General features: G+C 48.8%; 1 protein-coding gene across 11 annotated transcripts in view; it reads right to left on the bottom strand.

Annotated features, from left to right (window-relative positions):
- Positions 1-27,231, bottom strand: part of LOC8052199 (RNA-binding motif, single-stranded-interacting protein 1) — a 122,827-nt gene that overhangs the window by 22,636 nt on the left and 72,960 nt on the right. For 6 of the 11 annotated variants that reach the window (XM_040504645.2, XM_040504644.2, XM_029978236.4 and 3 more), the window contains 5 exons: positions 8,605-8,786; positions 8,060-8,118; positions 7,040-7,131; positions 5,662-5,819; positions 4,570-4,631 (listed from right to left, as the gene is read on the bottom strand). In XM_040504645.2, coding sequence (XP_040360579.1) covers positions 4,570-4,631; positions 5,662-5,819; positions 7,040-7,131; positions 8,060-8,118; positions 8,605-8,786 — 553 coding nt within the window. Of the gene's footprint in view, positions 1-4,569; positions 4,632-5,661; positions 5,820-7,039; positions 7,132-8,059; positions 8,119-8,604; positions 8,787-10,362; positions 10,375-27,231 lie in introns of all 11 variants that reach the window. The other 5 variants (XM_029978233.4, XM_029978234.4, XM_029978235.4 and 2 more) reach the window with 1 other exon arrangement.

Genomic DNA, 27,231 nt, shown 5'->3' with positions numbered 1-27,231 from the left:
AATCCCGCCGAACTAGTTAAGGTCCCTGCCGAGCTTCCAGCCACTGCTCTTGCCAATTTAGTTATAATTTACTCGCAGCTAGATAAAAGTGACAACTAAGCAAATGAGTTGGCATTAAAAAATACACCTACAAAAGAGTGCAGATAAGTCTTCTTGCAATACAGAAGCATCTTTGCCAAGTCTCGGAATGAAAAAAGCTACTGCCAGGATATCGCAGTCTATCCTGTATACAAGCCGAAGCCGTATTCAGAAACTGTGTCGAGTCTCGCTCGGGAGGAGTGCTTCCCCCTTAGCGTGGGTGGCGCTGCGTCGAAGCAAGACACGCCAAAATCGCGATGCCTGCTCCACGCTTGTCGCTTCTCCGCAGTACACTGTACTCCGCTTCACGATAACTTGGCCAACTGTACGGCTGTCATGATTCTAAGAAATGACATAAAAGGAAGCTGAAGGGGCAAGAAGGAAGACGATGCCACGTGAGACAACGAGGTTAGAAGAGGAAGAAAAAGGATGGCGACGCGGGGGTCATCGAAGACTGAGACCGGGAGGAAGCGGCGGATGGGGGCTACGCTTCGGGACCCTTGCTGGGCACAAGCTGTCCCAAATAAGGGTTCCCCTTCAGAGGCCCAGGAGGCAGGGGCCTTTGCTGCCTTGGGCAAGCCGCTTCGTCCACGCAACTAACTCAAACTGTAAGGCCTGCTTCAAACAGCTTCATTTCTTGGAAGTGTAGATGTGCTTAAGCGTGTGTGTACTATTTCACCTTTCACTGTGTACATAGACCCTTGCTTTCCGTTATATATTCGTCTTCCTTTTGTAAATATAATGGGTCGTAAATTATTCGTTTTCGGCCTCGCCTCTATTGCATTCGCAACGTCTCCGCCCGAACCATGACAACGGCCCCCGCGAACCAGTAAGAATTTTGGAGGGAGGCACGTGACACCACGTCACAGGGACGTGCCTTTTAACTGCACCAAATGGGAAGCCCGGAGGAGCCGGCTGTCGTCCGCTGGCCAAGAGCCGTCTGCTGCGAAACCAACCAACTTCGGACAAACATTCTCTGGCTCAACATTTCCATCTGCTAAAGTAGCGAGTTCTTCAGGAACAGTTCATGAAACAGCCATAAGCTCAGTTTACCCGCAAAACTTTGACGGGTGCTAATGCCAGGGCAATGTTTTCGGCGGAAGTGGTCGATTACACGGCTGCGATCGTTAACGGCCACGGCGTTACGTGAAGAAACAAATCGGGAGCGAATACGGATGTGGCGTCACTTTTTTGGTTTGAATATAATGGCAACTCATAAATTTGTGCATGTTTATTCCCTACATTTTATATATTTTTGATAAAGATAGAAACGCGAGAGTTCAGTTGTCCTTAAAAGAAAATACGAGGCCCAAAACTACTTTTTGTAGCAAAAGGCGCTGTTGCTGCGGCGGTAAGGAGGCCCCCGTTGCCTCGACCATGGAGTGTTATCCCGTGCCTTGCTCCGACGCCCTTAAAGGGCAACTCCGCTCAATTCCGAAAAATTTAGGCTTACATGCGATTCCATTTCATAAAGCGGATTCGCGAAATGTGGAATATTATTTGTGTAATCCTAATTTAAACATCAGGAGATACCGAAACCGAAACTTTGGTTGCGTCAGGCAACATTGGTCTCGGGTCGTCAGAGTCATGGCCACGTCACGTCGAACCACGTGGTCTTGTGACGTTCGGGGGGGGGGGGGACAGGACATGCGACGCGGCAGGTCGCTTCGCATGGCACGGACGGTGACGGCTTGGGGAGAGGGGGAGAAGCCGAAAGAGGAGAGGGGGAGCGGAGGAACAGACTGATAAGCGCGCACGGCAGCGCAAACTAGCGCATCCGTGTTACGGTGATCACGTGGACGCCGTTCAGCCAACACCGGGAGGAGAAACTCATGACGTCATCGTTCAATTTCGCTCCGAGAAGTAAAAACAAACAAAACGTAAGAATGACATAGTCAAGCCTCTGACGTAGTGGCTCAACGTTGGCCGCTCCAACTCCGTCGCATTGACTGCGCTGACGATTGCGCCTCACGTCGCACGCTAGAGTTGGCAGATTTCGGCGACTTGGCTCACTTGAAGGTTTGCTGGCCAGCTTATTAAATATATAGACGGAATTAGATCGTAATATTTGACATGGGGTCTTCCTATATGATACTGAGGAGGGTTTTCTAAATATCAAAAATGAAGCGCAGTTGCCCTTTAATGGGTCGCGGAAGCCGCAGCCTCTACAGTTGGCCAAGTTATTGTGAAACGGAGCATAATATGCGGAGGGAAGCACACTCAATGAAACTACCTAACCCGCAAGAACAAACCATGAACATGACCATTACTGCGAAACTTCCGAGTACTGTCTGTCTTTAAAGGGGTTATGACATGAAAATTAAACGAATAGATTATTCTTGAAATAGAATGCTCTTAGGCTACTTAGTATATACACCAAGTTACGCGATTTTTAGAGCTCTGGTAATAGCAATATTCAATTTACGAATTTTTATAATTTTCATCTGGCGACCAGGCAACACTGCCCAAGTTAGTCACACCATGGTGTCCATAAACCACGTGACCATGAACACTCTCTCATTCTAGGCGCCCCCATGATTGCTCAAGCTCTCCTCGTCGCGGTACGATCAAAACCGCTCACTCAACTCGGTAACCCGAAAGCTATTCTCGCTCTCACCCCAGCCCGTTGACCTTCCACCCTGCATGCGCCTGGGAGATATTCCCGGACGACGATGACCACGGCGAGTTCGTCCGTTACTCGTCGTCGCTGGAGCTGGTCGCCAGCGGGTCGCAGTCAAAATGAACAGCTTCCAACACCTCTTGATAGCAATCACTTTCATCGCTGCTGCGATCAATGTCGAACACTTCGACAAGGCGAGCGATGCCGTAGACGTAATCGTCCCGAACCGCATGCTCGAAACGTGGAAGGTAAACGAGGAAGCTGCTCGATACGCCAAGAGTGCCAAGACTGTGAGTGCGTGCAAGGAGACACCGCGCTGGAGGCTGTCTACGTCATCAGCCTCCAGGTCCGCCCGGATCTGCCCCTTCGAGGGGCCCGCATATAGATCGATTTATCCACGAAATTATCGCGCCTTTTTCAAAACAAATTTAGCAGGATTATAGGAACATACAATGGGTCCTAGCAGTACCGTTATCTCATATTTTATTTTTGACGTGTCATAACCCCTTTAATACAAAATGCAATAGAATAGTACGTTATTTGAGGTCATAATCAAAACTTCAATAGTTCTGAAAAATTGCATAAGCCTATCATAACAGTCTGACCCGAGTACAAGGCCCGAGCTATTGTATTTTCAGTATATTAATAAAGTGAAATTAAGTTTTGCCAGAATGTTAGTGCAAATTCCTGATATTTTGGTAAAATGTAGCATTGTATAGCAGGGGAAGCACATTGGCGCAGTTTGGCGCAATTGTCGCAGCAATCACATCATTGCATACCACAAAAAAAATCTAAAAAAACAGCACTGTTTCTTTTCTTTTTTTTTCCAAATTCAATGGCTCATCTTTTTAGGTGCGGTCCACACACGGATAAAAACAAAATAGCTTTGGATGTGCATCAAGAAATCTATGTGCTCGCGATCGTAGCCGGTGGTCTAGAGCACCTTCATTTCGGTCTTGATCGCAATTAGTGCTCGAGTCTGACCAGCATCAACAGCGGCCAGAGTTGCTCTTTTTGGTCGTCCAGTAAGTGCCTTTCGAGGTTCAAGTTAGCCATTCAATCCGTAGAATCTCACCCCAACGTCCGTTTCGATGCCGACGCCGGGCGACCGCAGTGTACCAGTGAGCTCGCTTCGGACCAATCGCTTTGTTCAGCACCATAAGCAGATCTCGTCAACACCGTATTCGCAACCCGTTGCATGCCCGCCGCGCTCCAAGGCAGGAGTGACAGTTTGAAAGTACTTGCCCACTGCTCTCAGGTTGTGGGACCCACATAAACCCACTTAGCAAAACAAAACATTCACCAAGTCCACCTGGCCTAACGGTGACATTTGAAAACCAGAGTCCAATTTATCACGTGGGCAGAAGGTGACCGTGGATAAGACAAAAACCATAAAAAGGACAGCTTTCTGAGCCTCCCGTAATGTTTACTTGCGCTCAAAAACACGGCAAAAGGCGCGAGCAGAGCCACGTGCATGGCGGGGTAAAGATGGCGGGGACGCGGAGCTGGAGCCACACTGTGGAAGCAGTTGGCACGCCTCGGAAAGAAGGGGGGTGCGGCTAATGCGCAAATAATTTCTAAAAACTCATTTTTAATATTTTGGTCTACATACGAGAATGTGTGGCTTTTACATGAGCTTGGCCCACACACACAGTTATATGGTTCCCAGACAAGCTTTGGTAACCGAAGAAAGTACATCCACAGCGCACCGTAGTGACAGAACCCCAAATATTTTTTCACGCCCAATCCACGCAAACCCTCGAGGCTTTGCATATCGCCTGCCTTGGAGCTCTAAAATGACACACTGAACATGTAAGAACGCTGCCACTGCAAATTCCCGCCGAAAATTCCGTGCGCAAATTGAGACTGACCGGGCAGGACCTTGGTGTTGAATGTAGCAATGATGTGTTCACATTTCTCTTTAGACTCCATCCTGCGCAACAAAGAGAAAGCAGGTCTTAGCCATGAAAGAACCCAAACGGGCAGTGCACGCAAAACACTGTCCTCCATAAGCCTGCAGCTAAAAGGCAAGCGGGAGGAAAAGAAACAAAAAGGCAAGCGGGAGGAAAAAAAACAAAAAAACATTACGCAACCACTTTTTTTTTTTTTTTTTTTTTTTTTACCTATGCACCTAGCCAGTTTTAATGATACCTAGCAGCCAGGCACGTAGCCAGGATTTTGTTTCGGGGGGGGCCCGCCCATGACAAAATTCTGTATGAGGGGGAGGGGGGAGAGGAGGTCCCAGCAAAATGGAAGATTTCAGGGGGGGGGGGGGGGGGGGGGGGGGGGGGGCCGGGCCCCATGGGCTGCCCCCCTGGCTATGTGCCTGCTAGCAGCCACTATCCGCAGGTCCTTTGGTGTGCCCCAATAAAACCAATTGAAATGTTTTCAAGGTCGATGAGGACACTAACAGCGAGACTTTGTGATCCTACACAAAATAATGACAATTAAAAATGGATCTGCAATAACAGCTAATACGTCGACACTATTAACTGAACGGGCAAGAGAAAGGCAAAGGCGCCCAAGACTGATTGCAGAACTCTAGAGCAGTGGTTCTCAAATGGGGGTCTGCGAAGGGATTCTAAGGGTCCGCAAAGCCCTGCCTCATCAGTCAAGCACGGCAATAAGCGTTGTACTTCTTTCAGGTTGAGAAGAACCGTCCCAATTTTCGGATGAGTTTATTCGCGTGCATGTCTTTGAGAGACGTCTACTTCACACTACCCCTGCCTATATCCATTTATGAAATCATTATTGCAATTAGCCCATACCTTTCCCTCCCTATGAACGGGATCCTCCATTATCTCGGCCAATCCACAAGGAGTCCGCGAAACATCAATGGTCGAGAACCACTGCTCGAGAGCATTAAAAAGTCCTCATCAGATGCAAGTTGTTCTCCAACAGCCTCTTCTTCGGCCGAAGGGGGCGCGTCATTAGAAGGAGAGGAGGAGCGCAGGCGAACCGACCGTGCAAAGCCGACGCCCCTGGACTGGGAGTTGTTGTCTCGTAGGATGCGAGTGGAGATGACGTTGCCGTGGTTCGACAGCATCTGCTCCAGGTCCTGCTCCACCATGTACAGCGGCAGGTTGGCGATGTACAGGTTCGTCGGGTCCTGCTCCTGTTGCTGCGCTCCCCAAAGGGGCACCAGAGAGCTGGGTCAACTCGGGGGACCTCCGCAACGGGGGTCCTTTCCATCTCGGGGAAAGCCAAGCAGTGCCCACGGACCTTGTAAGCAATAGTGCACATACCAGGGAGTGTCTGCCACATAGTTATGCACCATGGAATGGCTCAGATCATCTGGGTTTGTTCTTTGTCCCCCTTCTCCAGGGACTATTATTGTCAGTCTGGTCAGCTCGCTCGCATTATTGTATTCATTCCATTACGCTCCAACTTGGGCTCGCCTAGGACTGCGGACAGCCAAGAAAATTTGGAAACCCCCTCCCCCCGAGGGTGCCAGGGTTTTCAGAGGGATCGATGCCAAGTTCTTTGTGCTGAATGCCAGAAACATTCCCGACTGCTAGGCGCATAGTAATGAGAACATGCATGGAGGTGGACGCAGAAAAACTGGACAATCCAAAATCTGAAGCCAACGTGACATTTTTTATAACTATCCCGATGTAAAGTTAGGAGAATAATAATGCTTCAAGAACAAATTCGCAGGGGTTGCACGATCGCAAAACGTTTCTGGGGGAAATTAGGCGTCTGCAGTAGGCGATGCATGCGTCACGAGGACTGAGCAGGCCAAATTGGTTGATGCCAGTCGCGCGAGCACAGATTTTGCGAAGGTGTGCGAGGGCATTCGCCGCTCGCCCCGTCTTCTGCACAACTGCCGCCCCTCGTGTCATTTCAAATCAAAGTGAGACGTCCGAGCTTGCACAAGGCTTACCAACAGCGTTTTTCTGAAGCGTGTGTATGATGTTAAAAATAGTTTCCATTTTGTATATCGAGCAAAAAGCGAGCAAAATCATTTTCTCTTCCGTTCTTCTATGCACACATGAGCGGAATTAAAACACCGTTGTCAGACACTGCTGGTGATCGAGACCTGGTGCTATACTCGGGGACAACTTTTCTCGGCATTTCCGGGGAGAGGAGGAGAGACCGCGCACAGCTTTATTCAGCACTCAAAATGAGAGAGGGAACACGTGCCTGAACCTTCCACTGCATTGCCAAGAAAAGTTGTCGCAAAGTACAAATTTATGTTACTCTGCAGCTTTTGGGACTTCCCGCAGCGACTCCAACGTCCACTGTCTAGACGATCCTCTCGCGAGAAGAAACGAGGACAACTGCGACAGCCTTCCATCGCGGCGGAGTGTCTCGCGTTGAGGAGAGAAGGCAAGTGCGAACCTTGGCCATCTGTGCCTGGACCCCCTGAGCCTGGAGCGCCTTGACAGCTTTCTCGGCGGCCAACGGAGATTCAAAGTCCACAAATCCATAGCCTGAAAGGGGCACACACGCACAATGGGTACTTTCAGAGGGAGAGCACGTACGGCCAGTGATCAACAGAGCATGGCACATCTGACCAACCACACTAGGCAGGAACAGTAACCGAAACACTAGGGACATTATCCGAGGCTAAAACGTAGAGCGGCTAAATGCCCAGTGTGTTAGAACCCCGTCTCTAGCTTTGTCGGGGAAGGAGTTATATTACTTAGTCAAGTTCAAGGAGGTTTTGAATTGTTTCGTTCAACATGTCAAAGGGAAAAAAAAGAGTAAACAACAACAAAATTTTAAAGTCAGCGCTGCGCGAGTGTCCCCCCTTTTGTGTGCCCGCGTAAATTGTGAGACTGCTTTTGAGCACCGTAGCATTGGAGGTATCGACAAAGCGGTTCCCAATTCGACTCCAGCGCATCTCCCAAAAAGAATGACGGGGCTTCGCCCATCAGCGTCGGCCGCGACAAGGGCCATCCCAGTTGTACGCGGAACACCTCCGATGGGCAGATAAGGACAAATGGGCCGATCTGATATCGCACAAAAAAACTAGTTCTACGGGAATGTTAAATAAAAGCGTCCAGCTTTCTTTTTGTTTTCTACTCCTTTCTTTATGCGTTGTGCCACGTGGAAACTTGCATGGGGTACGGGGCATCCGCCGGGTGTTTTTATTTACCTTTTGTCCTCGCCACCCCACCGAATGGCTAATAATTGCAATATCATAAAAATCTCTCTTTATTCATTTGTTGGTGCTCGGAAAGCAAATAGATGGAGCAAATTTTATTCTAATGACAAAAAAATCAAGATAAACTGGAAAACTCAAAGTACTCAAAGACCTCTGGCAGTAGTCTCTGTACACTCCCAACACTAAGGCAACTGAAAAAGAACTGGGCGTCTCCTCCCAAAGGGCATGAAAAGTTGCGCGATCTTGCTCACCTTTACACTTGTTTGTGTCCTTGTCTAATATTGCTTTCGTAGAGATGATGTTTCCATAACTGCAATGCAACAGGAGAGAGGCAGGTCAAAGCAAAGCAGTATTCCCCAAACTGTGGGTCATCACCAGGGGCAGATTTATGGGGCAGACATGCAAAGAGATGTTACGTCACAAACAGATGTAACGTCGCGAGTGAAACCTTGCGCAGACAAACTTGCGTAAGTCCTCCTTGCTTTTTTTTTTTTAAGTGGCAGGTTTAGAGGGAAGGGGCAGTGTTCATGTTATGAAAAGAATGCAATTACACACTACCTAACCAGCGCACACAAAGCCCGAGGCTTCCAGACGCTTCCTGCTAGTCAGATTCCAGTGAAACATCTACATTCCACGAGCTCAAAGCGAAAAAAAAAAAACATTGCCCACAACTCGACGCCCCACAATGCCACTTCCCCGCACTGCCTCAGGCCGCCAGGTGACCGCTCCTCCGCCCATAAGGTACTGGCGGGAAAAGGAAGGCTGTGGCTCCTCCGTCCAACGGGAGGGGACTCACGGGGCGCACAGGTTGAGGAGGTCCTTGTCGGTGGTGGTGTGGGTCAGGCCCTTGATGTACAGGTTGGTCTTGCTCAGCTGCTCCCCTCCCGAAGAGCTGCTCGCAGAGCCCCCGGAGTTGATGCTCGACGCCGGTGGAGAGTTGGCCGCCACCCGGGCCCCGCCGCCCTGCTGCTGGTACGTCTGCAACCCACGCAGCCCTCTTTGTTCTCCCGAGAGAGTGCCTTTCCATCCGATTCCCCCATCCCGCTCGGAGGAGCCCAGGTTCCGGAGACACTCTCGGCTGCTTTTCAGACAACCTCACAGCGTTACATGTGGTCTCTGTCGTGGAACAGCCTCTTGCATTAGAGGAGCACGAATGCGTATTCAAAATGCATCAAAACCTACAAAGCACTAAAAAAGATCTGGACAAGACGGCCCAGCTTCTTAGAGGCCTCCCGCTTCCCGAATCGGGGAGATCCCATCCCCCTATGGAAAAAATATTCTATGCCTCTGGCAACATCGCTCTAATGTTACCAAAAAATATGCGAACTTAACCCTAGGACCGTTGGACTTGAAACTAAGACTCTTTTGCTAAGTGGACTACCTTTTTCAGAATTAGTCCAACAACTAAGACAGGCAAGGGAGCGTGACAAACATGCCCGAGAAGACTCTATTCTCTCCTGTACGTGAGCGAGAGGCCACCGCCTCCGCGCTAGTCGTGCAACTTCTCGAGTCCTTCGGCCAGGTGTCGGCTGCCACTCTGAGGCTCGTATGACCTGTTGCGACCTGGAATCTGGAGGAGAGGCTCTGTGCCCCAATTCCCAGAGAGAAATGTCTTCACTATGCCACTTGGTACAAATCCACCCCTTGTCTGACATGACAGAAAGAAAGTAGCCTCCCTTCTCATAACCACCAAATCATGTTACAGCATCTTCATGAGATCAGCTACTCTGCTACAAAAGGAGGCTTTTCCGAGTAATGACAATGATGACCCGCATGCTCCGCATTAGGCAACATTATCGGCATGTCGACTACACTTCTCTGCGCTTTTGGGTGACAAACTACTATTTTCAATACGCCCGAGGCTGCTATTCATATTACTAGGCCTCGAACAACTTGTTAGTAATACATTTTACATTTTCTGAGCAATGCTGATGCATTGAAATATGTTTAAAATCCTTGCCCGCTCAGGTTGCAAAAAGAAGCGCTTCCAGACGCTCAATGCATTTATGGTAAATCTGCCTAATCTACCTTATCAACGCAAACAAACTTCTGTGTGTCTCACTGTATTCTATACTGCAGAGGTGATGATATGCTAAATTTTCTCGAAAACCTGGCAGATAATGTGCGCGTGATACGTCGGCAGCATCACTGCTACGAAAAATCAAATGCAGTTTCGAATGCCCTTCGATGTACAGCATCTATGGACCAGACTCCATAGTAAAGTTGCACCCAATCGGCATTGAGGGACGTTGCTGGCAGAGCCAAAGTTCATAGGAGGTTCCTTTTTGAGACCTTCCCACCGGCTTCCTCTACCTTCGCGATTTGTTCAGACTTGCCAATCCGCGAGTGCAATCCCCTCTCTCTGGACACTATGCCTGCACCCTTACTCACCATGGCATGCATGCCTGGGAAACTCCCAGAGACAAGGAGGGAACAGCAAAACGATTAGACACAGACCTGCATCCAAAGGGCCCAGGGGAACCCCAAAGGGGCTTTGGGGCACGCACCAAAACACTCACAGAGCAGACGGCCAGAGGGTAGCAGGGTCACGTACCGAGTAACTCACCTGGAAAAAGAGACAAGAGAGAGGATAAGCGAGAGGGGCAGCCTGCAACGCATCCAAAGCACAAACTGGAAACAAAAAAGGAAAGTTCACATAAACATGCAAAAAAATCACACATAGAAAAACGGAACACAAACAGCACATTTTTTGACTTTCAAAACACATTTATTTATTTCCTGCAGACAGTGGAAGACTGAGCTACAAACTTGGCGGTCCACTGCCTGCAGAAAATAAACAAGATGTGCGCTGAAAGTAAAAAAATCTGCTCTTCGTGTTCCGTCCTATGTGTAATTCTTTAAAAAGTCTTTAGACCCCAAAACTAGCTAAAACAGATTTACTATGTGGCACACATCAAAATGTTAAAAAAAAAAAAAAAAAAAGTTTGGGCAAGTGTTGCCGCCGCTTCCCCCCCCCACTTTGCAGGTAATTTTGACTTGGGGGTGGCTTGTTTGGAATTTTACGGTAGATAGTCTAAAATTTAAAAAAGAAATGTGTTGTTGTTCTATAAGGACCAAATATGCTACCCAATTAAGTTTGTTGTTTTTACAACTTCTTCACTAAATGCAGCACACAAAAACAAACAGGAGCTGCCGTGGAAACGGAACTTGGGCTAAGAGCCAAAGCAAGACGATGGATGCAGCAAGGATTGAACCTGACATGAGTGAGTACGGAACACATTGCATGCACATGCACTTGCTCTCTTGTCGCAATCTGACGCATCCGTTCGGATTACAGTTCAGTCAGCACTGTTTGGGACACCTTCGGCGGAGCAACCTCGCATTAAACTAGGATTACGTCGAAGAAAAGATGAGCATTTTCTCATCATCTTCCAGCAATGTTCTTTCTTATATTTTTAAGAATTACCGTAAAATACTGGGCAAGCACCCACTCAAAATTTCCAGATAATAGCGAAAAAATCAATTTTTTGTATAAATGTACCACATATATTTTCTCAGAACTTACGAATTTGGGAATAGGCATAGGTGGAACGGGCAGATGCGCGGTATTCTATGGCAGTAAAACTCGCTTTCCAAAACAATCAACAAAGAAAAGAAGAAAAATGAACGGTAAAGAAATAATTTCCCCTCAAAATGGTGGATACTTGGGCTAGTTGGTGGTTGCTATACATAATTAAACAGCGCACAAGGAGAGGGACAGAAAAGGAAGACAGAACAGGCAAGCGCTGACTCGCAACTGACGATTTACTATGAAAAGGAGAAGGAAGAAAACTACACACATGAACATATATCGGAAAAGAGAAAGATGTGAAAAAGCTAATAAATTAAATAAAATTACACCTAAAATAATTATAGCTGAAAAGGAAAACAAAATAAAATGAAAATCAATCTCTCAAAGTCCTAGGCATGTCCAGTGCCGGCACTCCGAAGTCTTGACCATACACCTATTTGTGCCTAGGACTTTGAGAGATTGATTTTCATTTTATTTTGTTTTCCTTTTCAGCTATAATTATTTTAGGTGTAATTTTATTTAATTTATTAGCTTTTTCACATCTTTCTCTTTTCCGATATATGTTCATGTGTGTAGTTTTCTTCCTTCTCCTTTTCATAGTAAATCGTCAGTTGCGAGTCAGCGCTTGCCTGTTCTGTCTTCCTTTTCTGTCCCTCTCCTTGTGCGCTGTTTAATTATGTAATTTCCCCTCTCAGCGAGGGTTGAAATGAGTTTACGTCTGAAACACGGCTGCAGTGTGCCATGTTACGATGACATCTGCAACACCTTTCGTTTTAAGTATCTACTCCTCTTTGCCCGCCATTTTGGAAAACGAGTTATGCCACCTATAGTGAATTGGAGTCGCGAATAATATACACATGCATTTTGACCCTTCCCCCCCTTAAAAAAATCGCAGGGTATGCCAGTGCCTCCGTGCCAGTTTATATATCCTTTTTGTAAATGATGTTCCGAATATAAAGTACGCTTTAATTTGTAACGGCACATAGGGATCAAACTCGCCGGCAATGCAGTCCCAGGGGGGAAGTACCACGGGCGTTTATTTTTCCGTCCCCTTGCCGGGCGGCAAGTGCGCAGAGGAATGCGGGCTTGACGTCACCGGGGGGGGCGAGACCAAGCGCCGGAGGGGACAGCCGCCGCTGACGTCAGGCGCACGTCACCCGGCCTCTCCTCTTCCTCCTCCTCGCGCACACGACGGCCGCTGCGCAGCTCCATCGATGCGGGCGCCAATCGGGGCCTCAAAAGGGCCACCCAATTCCGAAACCAAATTTAAGCAAACTTCGTTTTGTTATCAAACTTGGTTTTGTTATCTTATCTCGAGCGTATCTTGGATAGGACGGCCTCCCATAGCTTCGACGACGCGTCCAAGGGCGTATCTGACAGCGAGACAAACGTTCGCTGAGAAGGCCGCTATTGCCGCCCGCCCCGACCCGCACGCTGAGAGCCCAGAGAGATAAGTCGGCCATCGCTTCCAGTCGAGCGCTCCGTGAACGAAAACCGCCCTCGGGTTCGTGTGCGCGCAGGGCGCGCTGTCACGCGTACGCCCAAGGGAGAACGCATCGTTTGAACCTCGCGCTAATAAGAATTAAACCCCCTCTCCCTCCTGCACATACATAATATCGTTACCGAAGCGGGGAAAAAAAAAAACGATATATCAATAGAGAGTTTTAGTAGATCGTTCCCATGACTCCGATAACGATATCCCGATACTCAGCCACCGCCTCCCTTGCGCATACATAGTATCGTTATCGGGGCTATCGGAGGTATCGGAACGATCTACTAAAACTCTCTAATCTCTCTTTGTGACGGAGCGAAAGCGTAGCGAGCGCTTCGTCCCTGTCGGGGGCCGCAAACTGCAGTCGTAACGTATTCGTGAGATTCCTAAGGGAGTAACGCATTTCGTATTTACGTTGCTAGTTTACGGTACCCAGACTAAAACTACGTCGGCGAGGACCAGTTTGGTGCATGGGCCGAACGCAGCGTTCGGTCCGTTCTTCTTCAGCTCAAGAGCGGAGAGGCCAAAAGAAGTGCCCGCGGAACGTCGTTCATCTGGGCTCAAGGCTACACCGTGCTAACTGGAGGTTGGGGGTACCGAGGGACCGCGACAACGTCGTCCGCTGCGATTGGTCGCCGGCGCCCTTGGTCCCGCTTAAAGCATACGGCCCCCGGTGGGCTCAGACACTTGCATGGGGATTCAAAGCCTCCCACGAGTCGAAAGATCCACTAGCGGATCTTCCGTCTCGTTGGATATTCAGACACGTCGGACGTTCCGTCTCAAATGGACATCCAGACTCGACGGATGTTCGGTAGCGATGTACCCTCCGGCCTGGTTGGAGCTTTCGTCTCGTTGGTTAGAAATTTCGTGGCAAAAACGAAACGGGCATTATTAGACTCGAAGAATTAAATGTAAACTCCAACGAATGATCGGAGCCCAACGGGCCAACTCATTAAACGAGACGAAGCTTCGATAGGTTTCCTCTTACGGCACCTTTCTCCACGTCTTCACAAAAGAGGACAACCCGATGAGTGGAAGACTGAAAGAAGGGTAGCCCCAGGGAACATAGCGATGCTGGAGAATCGAGCAAACGCATCGATTGCTGCGCGGAGCCTTCCGTTTCTTGCCGAGACGGAGCTTTGTCGAGCCACAGCGAGCGGCTTCCGCAAAAGAGCCCGCATTCCCTTCTGGGCGGCACGTTGCGCAACCCGAAGAAGTGCAGGTTCCTCCTCGTAGTTTCTTTGGAAAGTTGACCATTTTTTGCTCGGTTTCTCGTTTAATAAAAACTTCAACGAACAATTACAAAAAAAAAAATGGAAAATGAGTGTGACAAGCAGAAAGTTCTAAAACTATGATTGTAAACCTGAGACTGGGGCAGAAACGAGAACACAACAGAAGGTAGAAAAAGGGGAAGCAACGTCTCAAACTCAGCTGCAAAGTTTATTTCGTACACGCCTTATATACCACATCTCCAACGCAGTCTCTACAAAAAAAAAAAAAAAAACGACAAGAGGAATGTGATACTTCAGTAAACCTTCTCTTATCTCCCTTGACCTCGGCTGTGAGACACTCGCACAAAGGGTCACATTCTAGCGTAACCACCGCCACCAGGCGAACGTAGGTGAAATCACTAATGAACACGAAGAAAGGGTCTGACCTTCAAAGGTGTGTTTCCTCTAACAACTCACCAACCAACAACTTCGTGTTCATTAGTGATTTCACCTACGTTCGCCGGGTGGCGGTGGTTATGCTAGAATGTGACCCTTTGTGCGAGTGTCCCACAGCCGAGGTCAAGGGAGATAAGAGAAGGTTTACCCAAATGTCATTGTCCTCTTGTCATGCTTTTTTTTTTTTTCTTTTTTTTTTTTTTTTTAGAGACGGCGTTGGAGATGTGGTATATAAGTAGGGTGTGTATTTTCCGGTTTTAACCGAAAAACACCGATAAACATCCGTCGGTGACGAAAATACAAAATCGGTTAAAACCGAAAAACTCCGGTGGTTGGATATTTTCGCCCCGGTTAAAACCGGAAAACACCGGTCGTTGCACGTTTCCGACCTAGCGAAACCCTTTCCCCGTAGAGGTTTGTCAAACGTGTTATCCCGTGGATCCTGCATTCTTCCAGTGTCTATACATGGTTTGCACGTGGCGTCAGTCCGCCCTCCTTTCTGGGGTTAAAAGCGTCTAGTTAACGCAGTCGAAGCTAAGCTCTCACACGCCTTTCCCCCACTGTGTCGCCCATGGCCCCCTTCTGTGGAAAAATTAACTCAGTGGAGGGTACGCTCTCACGTGCCCTTTCCCCATTGTGTCTGTTCAACTAATGTCGGTGCAACCCATGTATTCAGAGGTTGCTGTGGTACCTGGAAGACACTGCCAACATCCGTGTCGTCATATAGGGCTGCTGACCTTTCAGAAGTGAGATGCGTTCCTTGTTATCTGTTTAGTTTCCATGGGCTTTTGGGGAAACGGAAAAAGGGTTTTGTTGGCGGGGGAGTTTTTCGCTGTATATAAAAGGACCGTTCTGTAAGAAAATTTGCAGACGTGTTTGAGAAGGCGCGTCCGTCCCGCGTCTGCGGGTTTTCTCAACGCGAGACTTGCATCCCTTCGTCGTCACGCGGAGTAGAAGGCCACCAGGATGGGAAGTAAGCGGAAAGCTCAGGATGACTACGCTACATATTTTATGGATGAATCGTCGTTCTGGTTCCGCGTGCCAATTGTTAATCCGTGCATAAACGTGGAGCTGCCAGGGGGATTTGCGCCTTATGAAAGTATCTATCGGGTGGTCCTCCGAGACGAGAGCTAGCTGAGTGACCTAGAATCAGAGTTTCTTTGTTACCGCCAGTATGCTGTGACTAGCACCGTTGATCCAGTGTTATTTTGGAAACTTCATTTACCTGACTGGCCACTACTGTCCCAAGCCTCGCTGGACATTTTGAGATTTCCTGTTTCCAGCGCAAATGTGGAGCGTGCGTTTTCAAAATTGCGGGTTGCGAACCGCAAGGAACGTGCTGCCATGACGGATGCAAGCCTCTCGAAGTATGCTTGCATCTACTATAATAACCAAGTGTGAGAAATATATGCTTCCTCGAGAAGTAAATGAAATATGTGAATAAAATTGGAACTCTCTGACTGTGATCAATCGCATTTTTTTCTACCGATAATCACCGATTTTAGCCTCGTCGTGAGACGTTCCACCGAAATACACCGGTGTTTCGAAAATAAATAAACACCGAAAAACATCCGCCGATTTTTCTCACAAATAAACACCGGAAAGTACACACCCTATATATAAGGCGTGTACGAAATAAACTTTGCAGCTGAGTTTGAGACGTTGCCTCCTCTTTTTCTACCTTCTGTTGTGTTCTCGTTTCTGCCCCAGTCTCGGGTTTACAATCATGTTCAACTTACACCAGCTCGCCTGCACTCTGACTATTTTTTTCTAAAACTAGTCGTAATTAATTCATTCGGTTTCGTAAATTAAATATTCGCGTGGGTAGCTGCAACCTACCTGCGCTCACTTCACACGGTGAGTGCATGATTGAGTTACTTATTTTCTGCGTGTTGTTGTTTTTTTTTTGTTTTTTTTTGCCCTCCTGTGTAGACCGACAGGTCCACAGTATTTCAAATAAATAAATAAATTCGCGCTTTCGGAAAGCGCTCATAAGCAAAGCACACTTTGTGTCATGGCGTAAAACAGCCTTTTTTTGTGTGTGTGTTTTTTTTTTGCTTTGTTTTTTAATGGACACTTGTATATTTTCACGGAAGCAGTGCATGAAACCAGCCGTTTTCTCTGAGAGGCCAAAACATCAGGGACATTTATTTTCAAATCCGTCCCAGAAATGCGATAATCTTCTTGGTAAACTTTATTTCAGTAATGCCTTCCCTCACCGCCCGTTTATTCAGAGAAGTCTAAGCAGAAACAGATCTACTCAACTGCGAACTTATTTTGACCATGCCGTCAGTTTAGGTTCGAACGTGCCACACTGCACAGCATCCACGGGCGCCGCATTGGATATCCAGTCTCGGTGGACATTCAGGCCTGGTTAGAACTTCCGTCTCGTTGGATATTCAGACTCGCTGAACATTCCGTCCTAACTGGACATTTCGTCTCGATGGATATTCAGACTCGCTGAACATTCCGTCCTAACGGGACTTTTCGTCTCGATGGATATTACGTGTCACCCTTCAACTGACAGTACATTCAGGCCGTAAGCGTTGCATGTGCATCCAAGATCAGTTTGGACATTTTATAAAAGCAGCATTTATTTCTTCTGACAACCAAATATTCTGGTAACTGCCTCGCGCAGCATATTACGCGCATGTTTCTGGGTTGACAACGGGGAGAGAGCGCCTGCCAAGGTAGGCCCAAGGTCCTCGGCTGGGGCAAATAAATCTCCGGTCGAGCTCCGCTCGAGAATCGGGACCCGACCTCGCCAAATGGAAAACCGCGTTAAACAGACAGCCCGACAACTTAAACGTAGCAAGAATCTGCGGAGTGTTACTTTTATCTCGTTCGAGGAAACACGTCGCTTTCCCCCGGAATATTCCAGCGTGTAAAAGCAAGGCGGTCCCGGCGACACGTCGTCCTGGGGTACAAGCACACTGCAGGCCATTAGAAGTTGAGCGAGTATATAGCTAACTTGGATACATAGTGTCGCCTTTGTCAAATGCCTTCTATCGTCGTCAGCGTTTAGGAAAAGCATCGACTCTCCGCTGCTTCGGCGATCTTGCTCGTCCGAGATCGGCTACCGGCTGAATGGATGGATATTGGCTGTTCCCTTTACATCGGGCGGTGGCTTGCGCCACCTAGCCTCGAACTAATTAATTAAAAAAATTGTTTCCTTTTGAGAAGATCAGCGGTGTCGATTTGTTGGGGTGTTCAGACGTGAGCGAACCGAGGCTTAAAATATAAACCACACGTAAGCGATTTGGCGAGTGACGAGACAAGCGAAGGCGACGAGGAGCAGCTGTCGCCCGGTCAGTCGCACGACGAGGCAAACCGCACGAAAGCGACGGAAGCAAGCGACCAAGGCGATGAGCGACGTTTTCTAAAAATAAAAATAAAAAAAAAAACGAGCGACAGCGAGAAATCTCTGTTGCTCGTCGCCGGCTCTCGTCGCAGCCGCCGTCGCTCGTCTCGTCGCTCGCTAGACTTCCGACCACCGGAGCAGTGTTGTACACGTTCCTATATATATATATATATATATATATATATATATATATATATATATATATATATATATATATATATATATATATATATATAAAGAAAGAAAAAGGAACGAAAGCTTGTCCTTCTGGCTTTTGGAACGCGTTTCCGTTACAAGTCTCATATGTGAAAAAGCAAATGCTTGCCCGTTTCGAGATATGGATGGATGGATGGATGGATGAATACGGCTGAGCCCTTTGGATCGGGCGGTAGCTTACGCCACCTAGCCATTTTGTTTTACCATTTAAGCTTAGAATATTTAAATGTGAAATCTATATTCACTCCGCAGTGCAAAGAAAGTGAGGCTATGAAACCCCCTTGCCATCAGTGGATAAGAAAATACCTAGTTTTCTCTCGATTTCTGCCACCATTCACTTAATCTTTGCTTGGTAATCTCTACAGTCTTGAAATCCACTCTCCCTTCGCTGTCTCTAAAACCCAATGACTTTATTAAATCTATGTTGTCTTCGGTAGGCATAGGGTGAAGCCCTTTACAGTAGAGTATCAAGTGCTCAGCCGTCTTGTCCTCCTCTCCACAAGCAGTGCACACTGTATCCATTTCCTGGTACTTCACTCTGTATGTTCTGGTTCGCAGAACACCCGTTCTTGCCTCAAACAGCAATGAGCTTCCCCTGGAATTGTCATAAATGCTTTCTTTGGCAATAACTCTTTTGTTTAATCTATAGCTTTCCAGAGCCGTCTTTGTCTGCATTCCCTCTAGCCACCAATCTCTTTCTGTGGCCTTAACTTTCTTCTTAACTGAGACTTGCTCTTCCGTATCTTCGCTATAGCCCAAAAACTTTCCTCTTAATTTCCTAGTGCGCTGTCTCGATTGATTACCGCCAGGCCAAATTGAGTGCTCACGCGACGCTCGAATTCAATCTATGAGCCACATTCAAATATCGGCACGTCATCGAGTTTTGCGAACGAGAGATTCAAAGAAAACGCTCGCTTTTGTCCTTGAAATTAGACCGCAACAAAGGAGTTCCTTGGCCAGCGGAACGCTGGAGAAGAGGAGAGGGTTTCCCCCCGTCTTCTCCAGCGTTCCGACTGCTTTCTCCTTTCCGGCCCGTCTTACCCTCGCCCTACCTTCTCGAGTTGCAACGGATGTTGCGGTAAGCTCGTGTAAAGTGAAAACCATGCAAAGCGAGTATTGTTGCACGACTTCTTTAAGTTGTGCTTTACAAGACAAACAAATTCAGGAAGAGCACAGATAAGAGGAGGACTGGGAGCTATCGGACCATAGGAAAGGGCAGGGTTGATGTCCTAACGGTACATCAACAGGTCCAGGTGGTATTCCGATTGTGTTAATCAAAAGATCGAGCCCAAAATTTAAGACATCATTTGAGCAAATCTCTAACGAATAAAACAGTGGACATGAGCATAGCGGCTGAGCGGGAAACCAAGGCGCGTTCGGGAGTATTGAAGAGGTGTGGGAGTGTCGTGCGAGAGCTGGCCGATCAGCCATGGATCGGCTGCGAGAGCACCAGAGAAATAGAACCGAGCTGACTGTACGACGCTGACTACATCCACCAGAGAGGGAGAGAGGGAACGACATTGTACAGCGTGAGGAGATTTTACACAAGCGTCACAGGCGTCACGTCAACGACCAAGATGAATACAGTATTCCACAAGACCCTTGCATGGCGGCAGCGGTGGTGTCCGTCCCTGGAAGGGAGCGTCGACAGCACATGACCGAGACGAGGAGGACATCGTCGTCCAGCACGAGAGGCCAGACTGTAGAACCCGGACGGTGAGCGACAGACATGATCACGGACGACAGATTGGGGTCAGAACAAGAAGCAGCTGAAGAAACGCGCAGAGCTCGCCGTTGAAAGCCCCGGGGGTCACTGACGGAGCTTGTGCAGTGCATTGGGCAGGACGACAGTAGCCGAACGAGGGAACTTGGCCTGACTTGACTGAGCATGTGGGGCTCGGATCATCGTGGAGCTCAAGATCCGCTCACAGGAGCTGAAGTCTCTGCGGAGGAGGGCTGACGATAGGCGCCAGGCAGACTTGTCAAGGTCCGGAGTCAGATAGGGACAGGAAGGCCGCGGGGACGTGCGGCGCTACGTCGAGACCATCCCCCCGAAGAGAAAAAAAATACTCACATAGCCACTTTCGAGATAAATCTACCAGGTTCATGAGATTCCCTCTGAGCTGCAGGCTTGCGTCTTAAAGGGACACTGACAAGGTATTTATACTCGCCGAGGTTTTTAGTTGTACGTGACATATGGGAGCTCAACTACCCAGAACAGAATTTGCGGCTCGAAATTCGGTTTCTTTCCGCCCGAAAACCGCCGATCGAGAACTGGCCGGTTTGAGTCGCGCTCACTCTCTTCTCCGTGGTCACGGGCCGTTTTCTAAGGTTTCGACGCGACCACCAAATTTAATCAAAGTCGTGGGTCATTGAAGGCACGCAATCGGTATTAAAAATAGACAGAAATATGAAACGCAATTTTTGTGGTTTCCAAAAAGCTGCAAATACGTTGATTGAAAAAAAGAAAAAGAAAGGTAGCACAGACAACCGGAAGCATTCTGTGCGTTCACTGCATAATTCTCAACATGGCGTCGTTTCGCGTATCGTGGGACTAGCGGATGGCAGCGGACGGCGGGCGTGGGACCTCTACTTCAGAACTGTCGTTCGCGGCACCGGCGAATTCGGTCTTCCTTCGAAAGAGAAATTTTGGACCGATCAAAAGACCCGATTTTCATCCCGTACGACTTCGCTCGACCAGCAATCCGATTGCACGAAGACGTCGCCGAGCCGTCGTCCCTTCTCGTGGCCGAAGACATCGCTCGCTCAAACGTCAAGCACCAAGTGCGCACTTCAAGTTGAATACGCACGCGCACGGTTTCTTTACGAGGCGCGAATGTGGCCAATGCGTGGTGCTGCCCGACTTCAAGCCGGGAGTGCATGAACTGGAGGGAAATCGGCAGCAAACATTCCGACATCCAGTCGACCGGCTGCATTACTACGAGCGAAAGAGTTCCTGCAGTAGCTCAGTGGAAAGACGTCCGCTTCACACGCAGCGGGCACCAGTTCATTCCCTAGTGTGGGCGCACCATTGTTTTCTAACATTTTGCGATGTTTTACTTTTTTTTTTTCACAATTATTACTGAAAAAGAAAAAAAAAACCATTGTTGTGGACGATACGTCGCTGAACTAAATGGTATGGAATTCCATTTTTGACACCTGCGAACTCGGTGTAGTCACTTTCCACGAAATGCAAGGAGCATATGAACCAGGTAGTGTCCGCTTTCCGAGGTTCCCGTGACTGTTCTACAGGAATTGCAGCCAGCCATTGATGACCCGTTGACCTTTCAGAAACTTGCGTACTTTGCAGCACAATGTCCCTTTCAGATGCAGGACATGCGAGGCAGCTCTTCACGCAACATCTTGGGAGTATTCTTTTCGGAGCTGATCACGGGAATTCCCCACGGGCACTCACTACTGATTGCCAACACTTAAATGTACAAAGCAACTCATGTTGAAGTACAGAACAGCGAGCGGAACGAACATAACCGCAAAGGAATCGTACGGCGAACGGATCCCGCAATGCATTTCGACTGCTGCGTGCGGAAAGAAAAAAATCGCACGGTCGGGTGTAGTCACGTGACTTCCGCCACTCACCCTCTCCTCTCTACACCTCCGTGCGGTGCAAGGGTTTTGGTTTCAAGCAGTTGCGTTTTTTTTTTTTTTTTGCTTTATTAAAAAAATACGTGACTCCGTAGCAAAATATTAATAGGGTAGTATACTGACACCATAATAAATCGCCTGGCAAAAAAATGAAGAAAAAAAAATGGGGGTGTCAGCGTTTCTTTAAAGGGATGCTGAACCGAAAATCGAATTTCCGAAAACAACGCAGAATCGATAAGCGGGACGCCACAAATCCCAAAACGTCACTCATAAAGCGGTATCTCTAACGGATCGTCGTATTTTCGTAAAAGAAGAGCACGCTCGCACGAGGCCGCAAAGACGCGTGACCTGGCGAGTCTCGTTTCCTCCTCAACTCTTCCGCGATAAGATGACGTCGACATTCTCCTTCATACGCTCCTTGGTTTTCCAGAAATACGGCCATCCGCTCGAGATAGGGCTATACGAGTGATGTTTCGTGGTTTATGGCGCCCGGTTGAACACTTCTGCAAGCCTGTTTTGTGAAATCCGAATTTCGGTTCAGCATCCCTTTAAAGGGATGCTGAACCGAAATCTGGATTCCACAAAACACGCGGCAAAAGCGTGCAACGGGATGCTACAAACACCAAAACATCACTCATACAGCGATATCTCGAACAAATGACCGTATTAAAAAAAAAAAAAAAAGAGGCGCATTTGACAGAGATGATGTCGTCATGTTTCTCCGAGAGGGAGAGGGAACGGCCTCGCGTCTTCTCCGCCTCGCGGCCTTGAGGGAGTGAAGCGAAGAGAGGAGGAAACAAGATATCTTGACGGTCACGCGCCTCGTCGGCCTGGTTCAATCTCGACCTCTTTTTCCAAAAATCCTGCCGTCCATTCGAGATATCGCCTTACGAGTAGTGGTGTAGGGATTGTAGCGTCCCGCCTACATTTCCTGCATTGTTTTTTCTGAAATCCAAATTTCGGTTCCCCATCCCGCGTAATTTGGATTTCAGAAAAAACACGAGGTCACGTGCCCCCCCCCCCCCCCCCGAGGTCACGAGCCCCCCACCGGGGTCACGTGACCTCGGGGGGGGGGGGGGGGGGGGGGGGGCACGTGACCCCCCCCCCCCCCCCCCCCCGAGGTCACGTGACCCCCCGAAGTCACGTGACTCCCCTGAGGTCACGTGACCCCCGCCGATGTCGCGTGACCCCCAATGACGTCATCGTCACTGATGACGTCACCGGCATCCACATCGTCATCATCACTGATGACGTCATCATCACTGATGACGTCACCGGCATCCACATCGTCATCGTCACTGATGACGTCACCGGCATCCACATCGTCATCGTCATCATCACTGATGACGCCACCGGCATCCGCATCGTCATCATCACTGATAACGTTACCGGCATCCGCATCGTCAACGTCATCATCACTGATGACGTCATCAGTGACGTCACTGATGTCGTCACCGGCATCCACATCGTCATCGTCACTGATGACGTCACCGGCATCCGCATCGTCATCATCACTGATGACGTCACCGGAATCCGCATCGTCATCATCACTGATGACGTTACCGACATCTGCATCGTCATCCTCACTGATGACGTCATCAGCGACGTCACTGATGACGTCACCGACATTCGCATCGTCATCATAACTGGTGAAGTCATCAGTGGCGTCACTAATGACGTCATCGGTACCCGCATCGTCATCGTCAATGATGACGTCATCAGTGACCTCAGTGATGACATCATCGGCATTGGGGGTCACGTGACCCCCAAGGTCACGTGACCCCCCCCCCGCTGGTTAGTTTAACCCCCCCCCCGTGCCCTTCCCTCCTCCTCCTCAAGAGCTGCGCTCTAATTCGGCGTTACAGGGAGTTGTAAGCAGCTTTCACTTTTTTTAAAATAAAAACTAGGGTATCCAGGCAAAATCTGTTTTGTGTAGTTCACTGCAGAAGTGTCAGGCATCAACTTTCACAATTATTTAAGCAAAGCCCCGAAATTGTTGCACAGCTCCTTTAACGTCGGTCCTGACGGGAATCGCCTTTGGTGCCTCTTCAGAGTGACCTGTAGCGAAGGGCTGTAAAGACTTCTGGTCCGCTACCAGTTGAAAGACGAAGCCATTTCAGAAACACCAGGCGGAATCCGGACGAGTTGTGTTGGACGACCAAGGTTCGTCGCTTTTATCCCTGGTGGATGGAGGCAGAGCTAGAGGACATGGAACGAATGGAGAAGACCCTATCTGGGTTCGAGGACGCCGTCCGGGGATTCAGGAGCAGTTTGCGAAGCTTCTGGGTCGGTATAACTGATGAGGTTCTACGCAGGGCGTAACGGTCCTCCCTCGGGGTGATGTCGATTGAGTACAGGCTTTAAACACAGCGACGGGAAAATCTCACGTTGGGAGAACATCGGTTATCGGACTGGAGGGGTCGAGGGAAGGAAAGAGTCTTCCTTTGAATCGGGCGAAAAGTGCGCGCACCGGGTAACGCAAACCCGCAGTGCTTGTGTTCACTCGTGCACGCGACATGAAAACTCTGCATTGCTTCACCCCTGTATAGGCTGGGAGCCAGAGTTGCGCGTCTGTTTTCCACGTGCCGCCGCGCCGCTATTCGCCCAGATCCGATCCCGTGAGGAGCCGGATCAAGTGCCGTGCAGGAAAGGAGACGTCGCCCCGGCGTACGTTACCCCCTGCTTTGGAGCGCGCCTCCAATGCGCGGCGCCGCTCTTCGCCCAATTCAGTCACGTGACGAGCGGGATCAACATGCCGCGCAGGAAAGCCGCCGCTCCGGGGGTGAACGCGCAACTCTGGCTCCCGCAGGGAACAGGAACTCTAGTTTCCCCGGTTTCCCAACGCCCACCAAATGGACTGCAGTGAGCAGACGTGCAAGCGAGCTCCTTCCAACTGGAGATGGGAAAAACGGCGCCGCGTCAAATCAGCAGAACCCACACTTATTGTCATTTTACGTGAATTTCTCAGACTAGCTAGAATGTTTTATCTGATTTTAGACTATCTTATAACTCGTTAATTAAGAATGCTGCAATCGATGATAATTTGCCCTCTTCGGATTCCCAGTTGTTCGCGCGTTTGAAATTAGATCCTAACCAACAAATTAGGTTATACTTTGAAATATTATTTATTAAAATATCTCTATCGCATTTTATTATTGATACAAATTGCCGAAATGTGGGCCAACAACAATGAGCGTCACAATCACAAAAATACGCCATTTAACCATAATAGTCCTTACAGAAAGCTCTCATTTCGTTTACTAGCACATGAAAAACTGACATTGTTATCATGATAGACATAAACACTGAATGTAATATATAATATAAAGCCCTATGCGTCACGCGTTGCCTTAAAAAGACACACTTCTGTTTTCTGACTCGGATTCTGTTTTGGCGATTTTGTAGTGAGAACTGCGCTTCCTAATTTATTTGTTTTGTGAATATATTCGAAACTCATCAACCCTGACGATATTTTGTAAAATTTTGATTAATTCTATTTTTATGGTGGTGGGAACAAAGCTAAAGCAACAATAAATGCCCCAAAACCCATTAAAGGGCCCGCAGATCCTTGTTTCACATCACAACTACCGCAGTGAGAAAGAAAAAGGCAGCAAGAACACAAAAATACCAGCGCCGATTTTTTTCAACAAATACATGGCACAAAATAATGTTTCCGCGAACCATTTCTCTGGTTCAATAATTACGCTGCGAGGCACGTGTTGACTTGGGAGAGAAACCGTAACTAACACCTATACCGAGAAATTAAATTTAAACTAGAAGTTTGTTTCGGTTTCGTTTCCGAATTAAAACGTGCCTCCTGGCATAACTATTACGCTGAACACCGTTTTTTGACTTCAGGGTAGAGATGATCGCCTAACAAGCAGGAATACTTTGTGTCGCTCAGTGAAGCCAGCATACTAGAGATTCAGCAACTGGTAGTACACCAGCAGGGATCTCCGACCCTCACTAATAACCGTCGTTTTGGAAAACGAGTGGCGCCACCTACAGACCTTTCTCGGTTACTCTCGTTCCCGGCCAGATGGTAGGCATATTTGGGACGGGCGACGAAGAAATAATAAAACGCTTCAACCCGCAAATAGTAAAAGAATGTGCGTGTGGGTGACGCTTCCATCCTAAGCGATTTCTATTGGCGTGGCGACGGCAAAGCAATGTTTTCACCCCTACCGCGAGTGACGATATTTCAAGATGGCGGCGCCCTTGAGCCATCGGGAAACCCTCGCGCCGAAATTCGCCAAATCTAAGGGGGGGGAAAAGACGGGTGCAGTACAGTTAAGGAGGAAAGAGCGTATCCCAACCTGTTCAAGATGAAGGAGGAGAGAAAGGCTGGGAGGCCCCTCTCCTTCTATTCCTCCTTTCCCGCCTCTCGAAAAGGTTGGGACACACCCTCTCCCGTATGGCTTTGGCTGTACTGCACGGTTTTCGTGAGACGGACCTTAATTCCTCACTGCCCGACGTTCTCTCAGACCGTCGCAACGAGGTAATGAGCAAAAAAGAACCCGACAGAGGATCCAAATCAATCCGAGGGTGCGTTTGGACGAGCCAGGAAAACCGTCTCGTTTCTTGGGCCGAGAGGAAAGAGCGCCCGCGCGCTTTGCCCGTCCGTCCAGCGGGCTCTTTCCTCGTCGGAGCCTGTTTCCTCCAGGCTTCCGGAAAGAGCGGCGCCAGGAAAGTCCCCTCGAGAACGCCGACGTCGCCCAGAGGGCGTCCATTAGCGTTCCTGGAACGGCGCCCTTGGCCCCGCCGCCGGGGCTCGCGTGGACGAGAACCGCCTCGTGGCCAAAGAACCGCCGTCCACAAGACGCGCGGAGTCCAACTGCCGCGGCGGGGAAGGACGTCGCCCGAGCCCAGGGGCAATCCGAACACACGTCGGGACTGTCGCCGACCTCCCGAGGTTCAACTCGGGCGAATCTTCAAGTTCGACGCAAGTTGGACTAATATTCGCACGGGCGAACATTAAACTGCCCGACAAAGAAGCGTCGGCGGAATTATTAAAATATTTTCAGTTGGTTTTCGTATTGTGTGGACAATGAAAATTATTGCGTAAAACTGAACACCTTTGTGGGGGGGGGAGAGAATACTCGTCGGTTCCCGTTTTTACAGCGGACCTGTTCAGGGCCGGTTTCTCCAGGATCGTGTCCCCCGCAAAGAAATGTCGACACACAACTCTGGACACCTACCGCCATCTATGAACGACGGCGGCAAGCCACGTGTGCCGTCGCTCATAGATGGCGGCGGTCTTTCCCCTCTGGCTTGCCGACTTGCGGCCGGCCATTCCTTTCCATCGAAGAGTCTTCCTGAGCTGGTCTTCCTTCTTCACCAGAGTGGAAAGGCTGAAAGTCTTTTTTGCTTTGTCGGACGACGTCGGGGAGCGCTCAAGCCGTCCCAGTGAAATGTTCCGGACCTCCCGAGAGTCGAGTTCCAAAGGGTTCGGAATTTTCGAACCTCGTTGGGATTCGAATCGGCACAAAGTTCGAAGCTTTCGAGGCTCGTGCAAGTTCGTGTTTCGGTCCTTCAGAATTTCTCGGTGCAAG

This window comes from Ixodes scapularis, unplaced genomic scaffold (assembly GCF_016920785.2).
Source record: "Ixodes scapularis isolate PalLabHiFi unplaced genomic scaffold, ASM1692078v2 PGA_scaffold5__190_contigs__length_132052651, whole genome shotgun sequence".
In the NCBI taxonomy this organism is placed as follows: domain Eukaryota; kingdom Metazoa; phylum Arthropoda; class Arachnida; order Ixodida; family Ixodidae; genus Ixodes; species Ixodes scapularis.
Note: the sequence above shows the minus strand (reverse complement) of the source record. Positions and strands in the feature narration are given on the sequence as shown.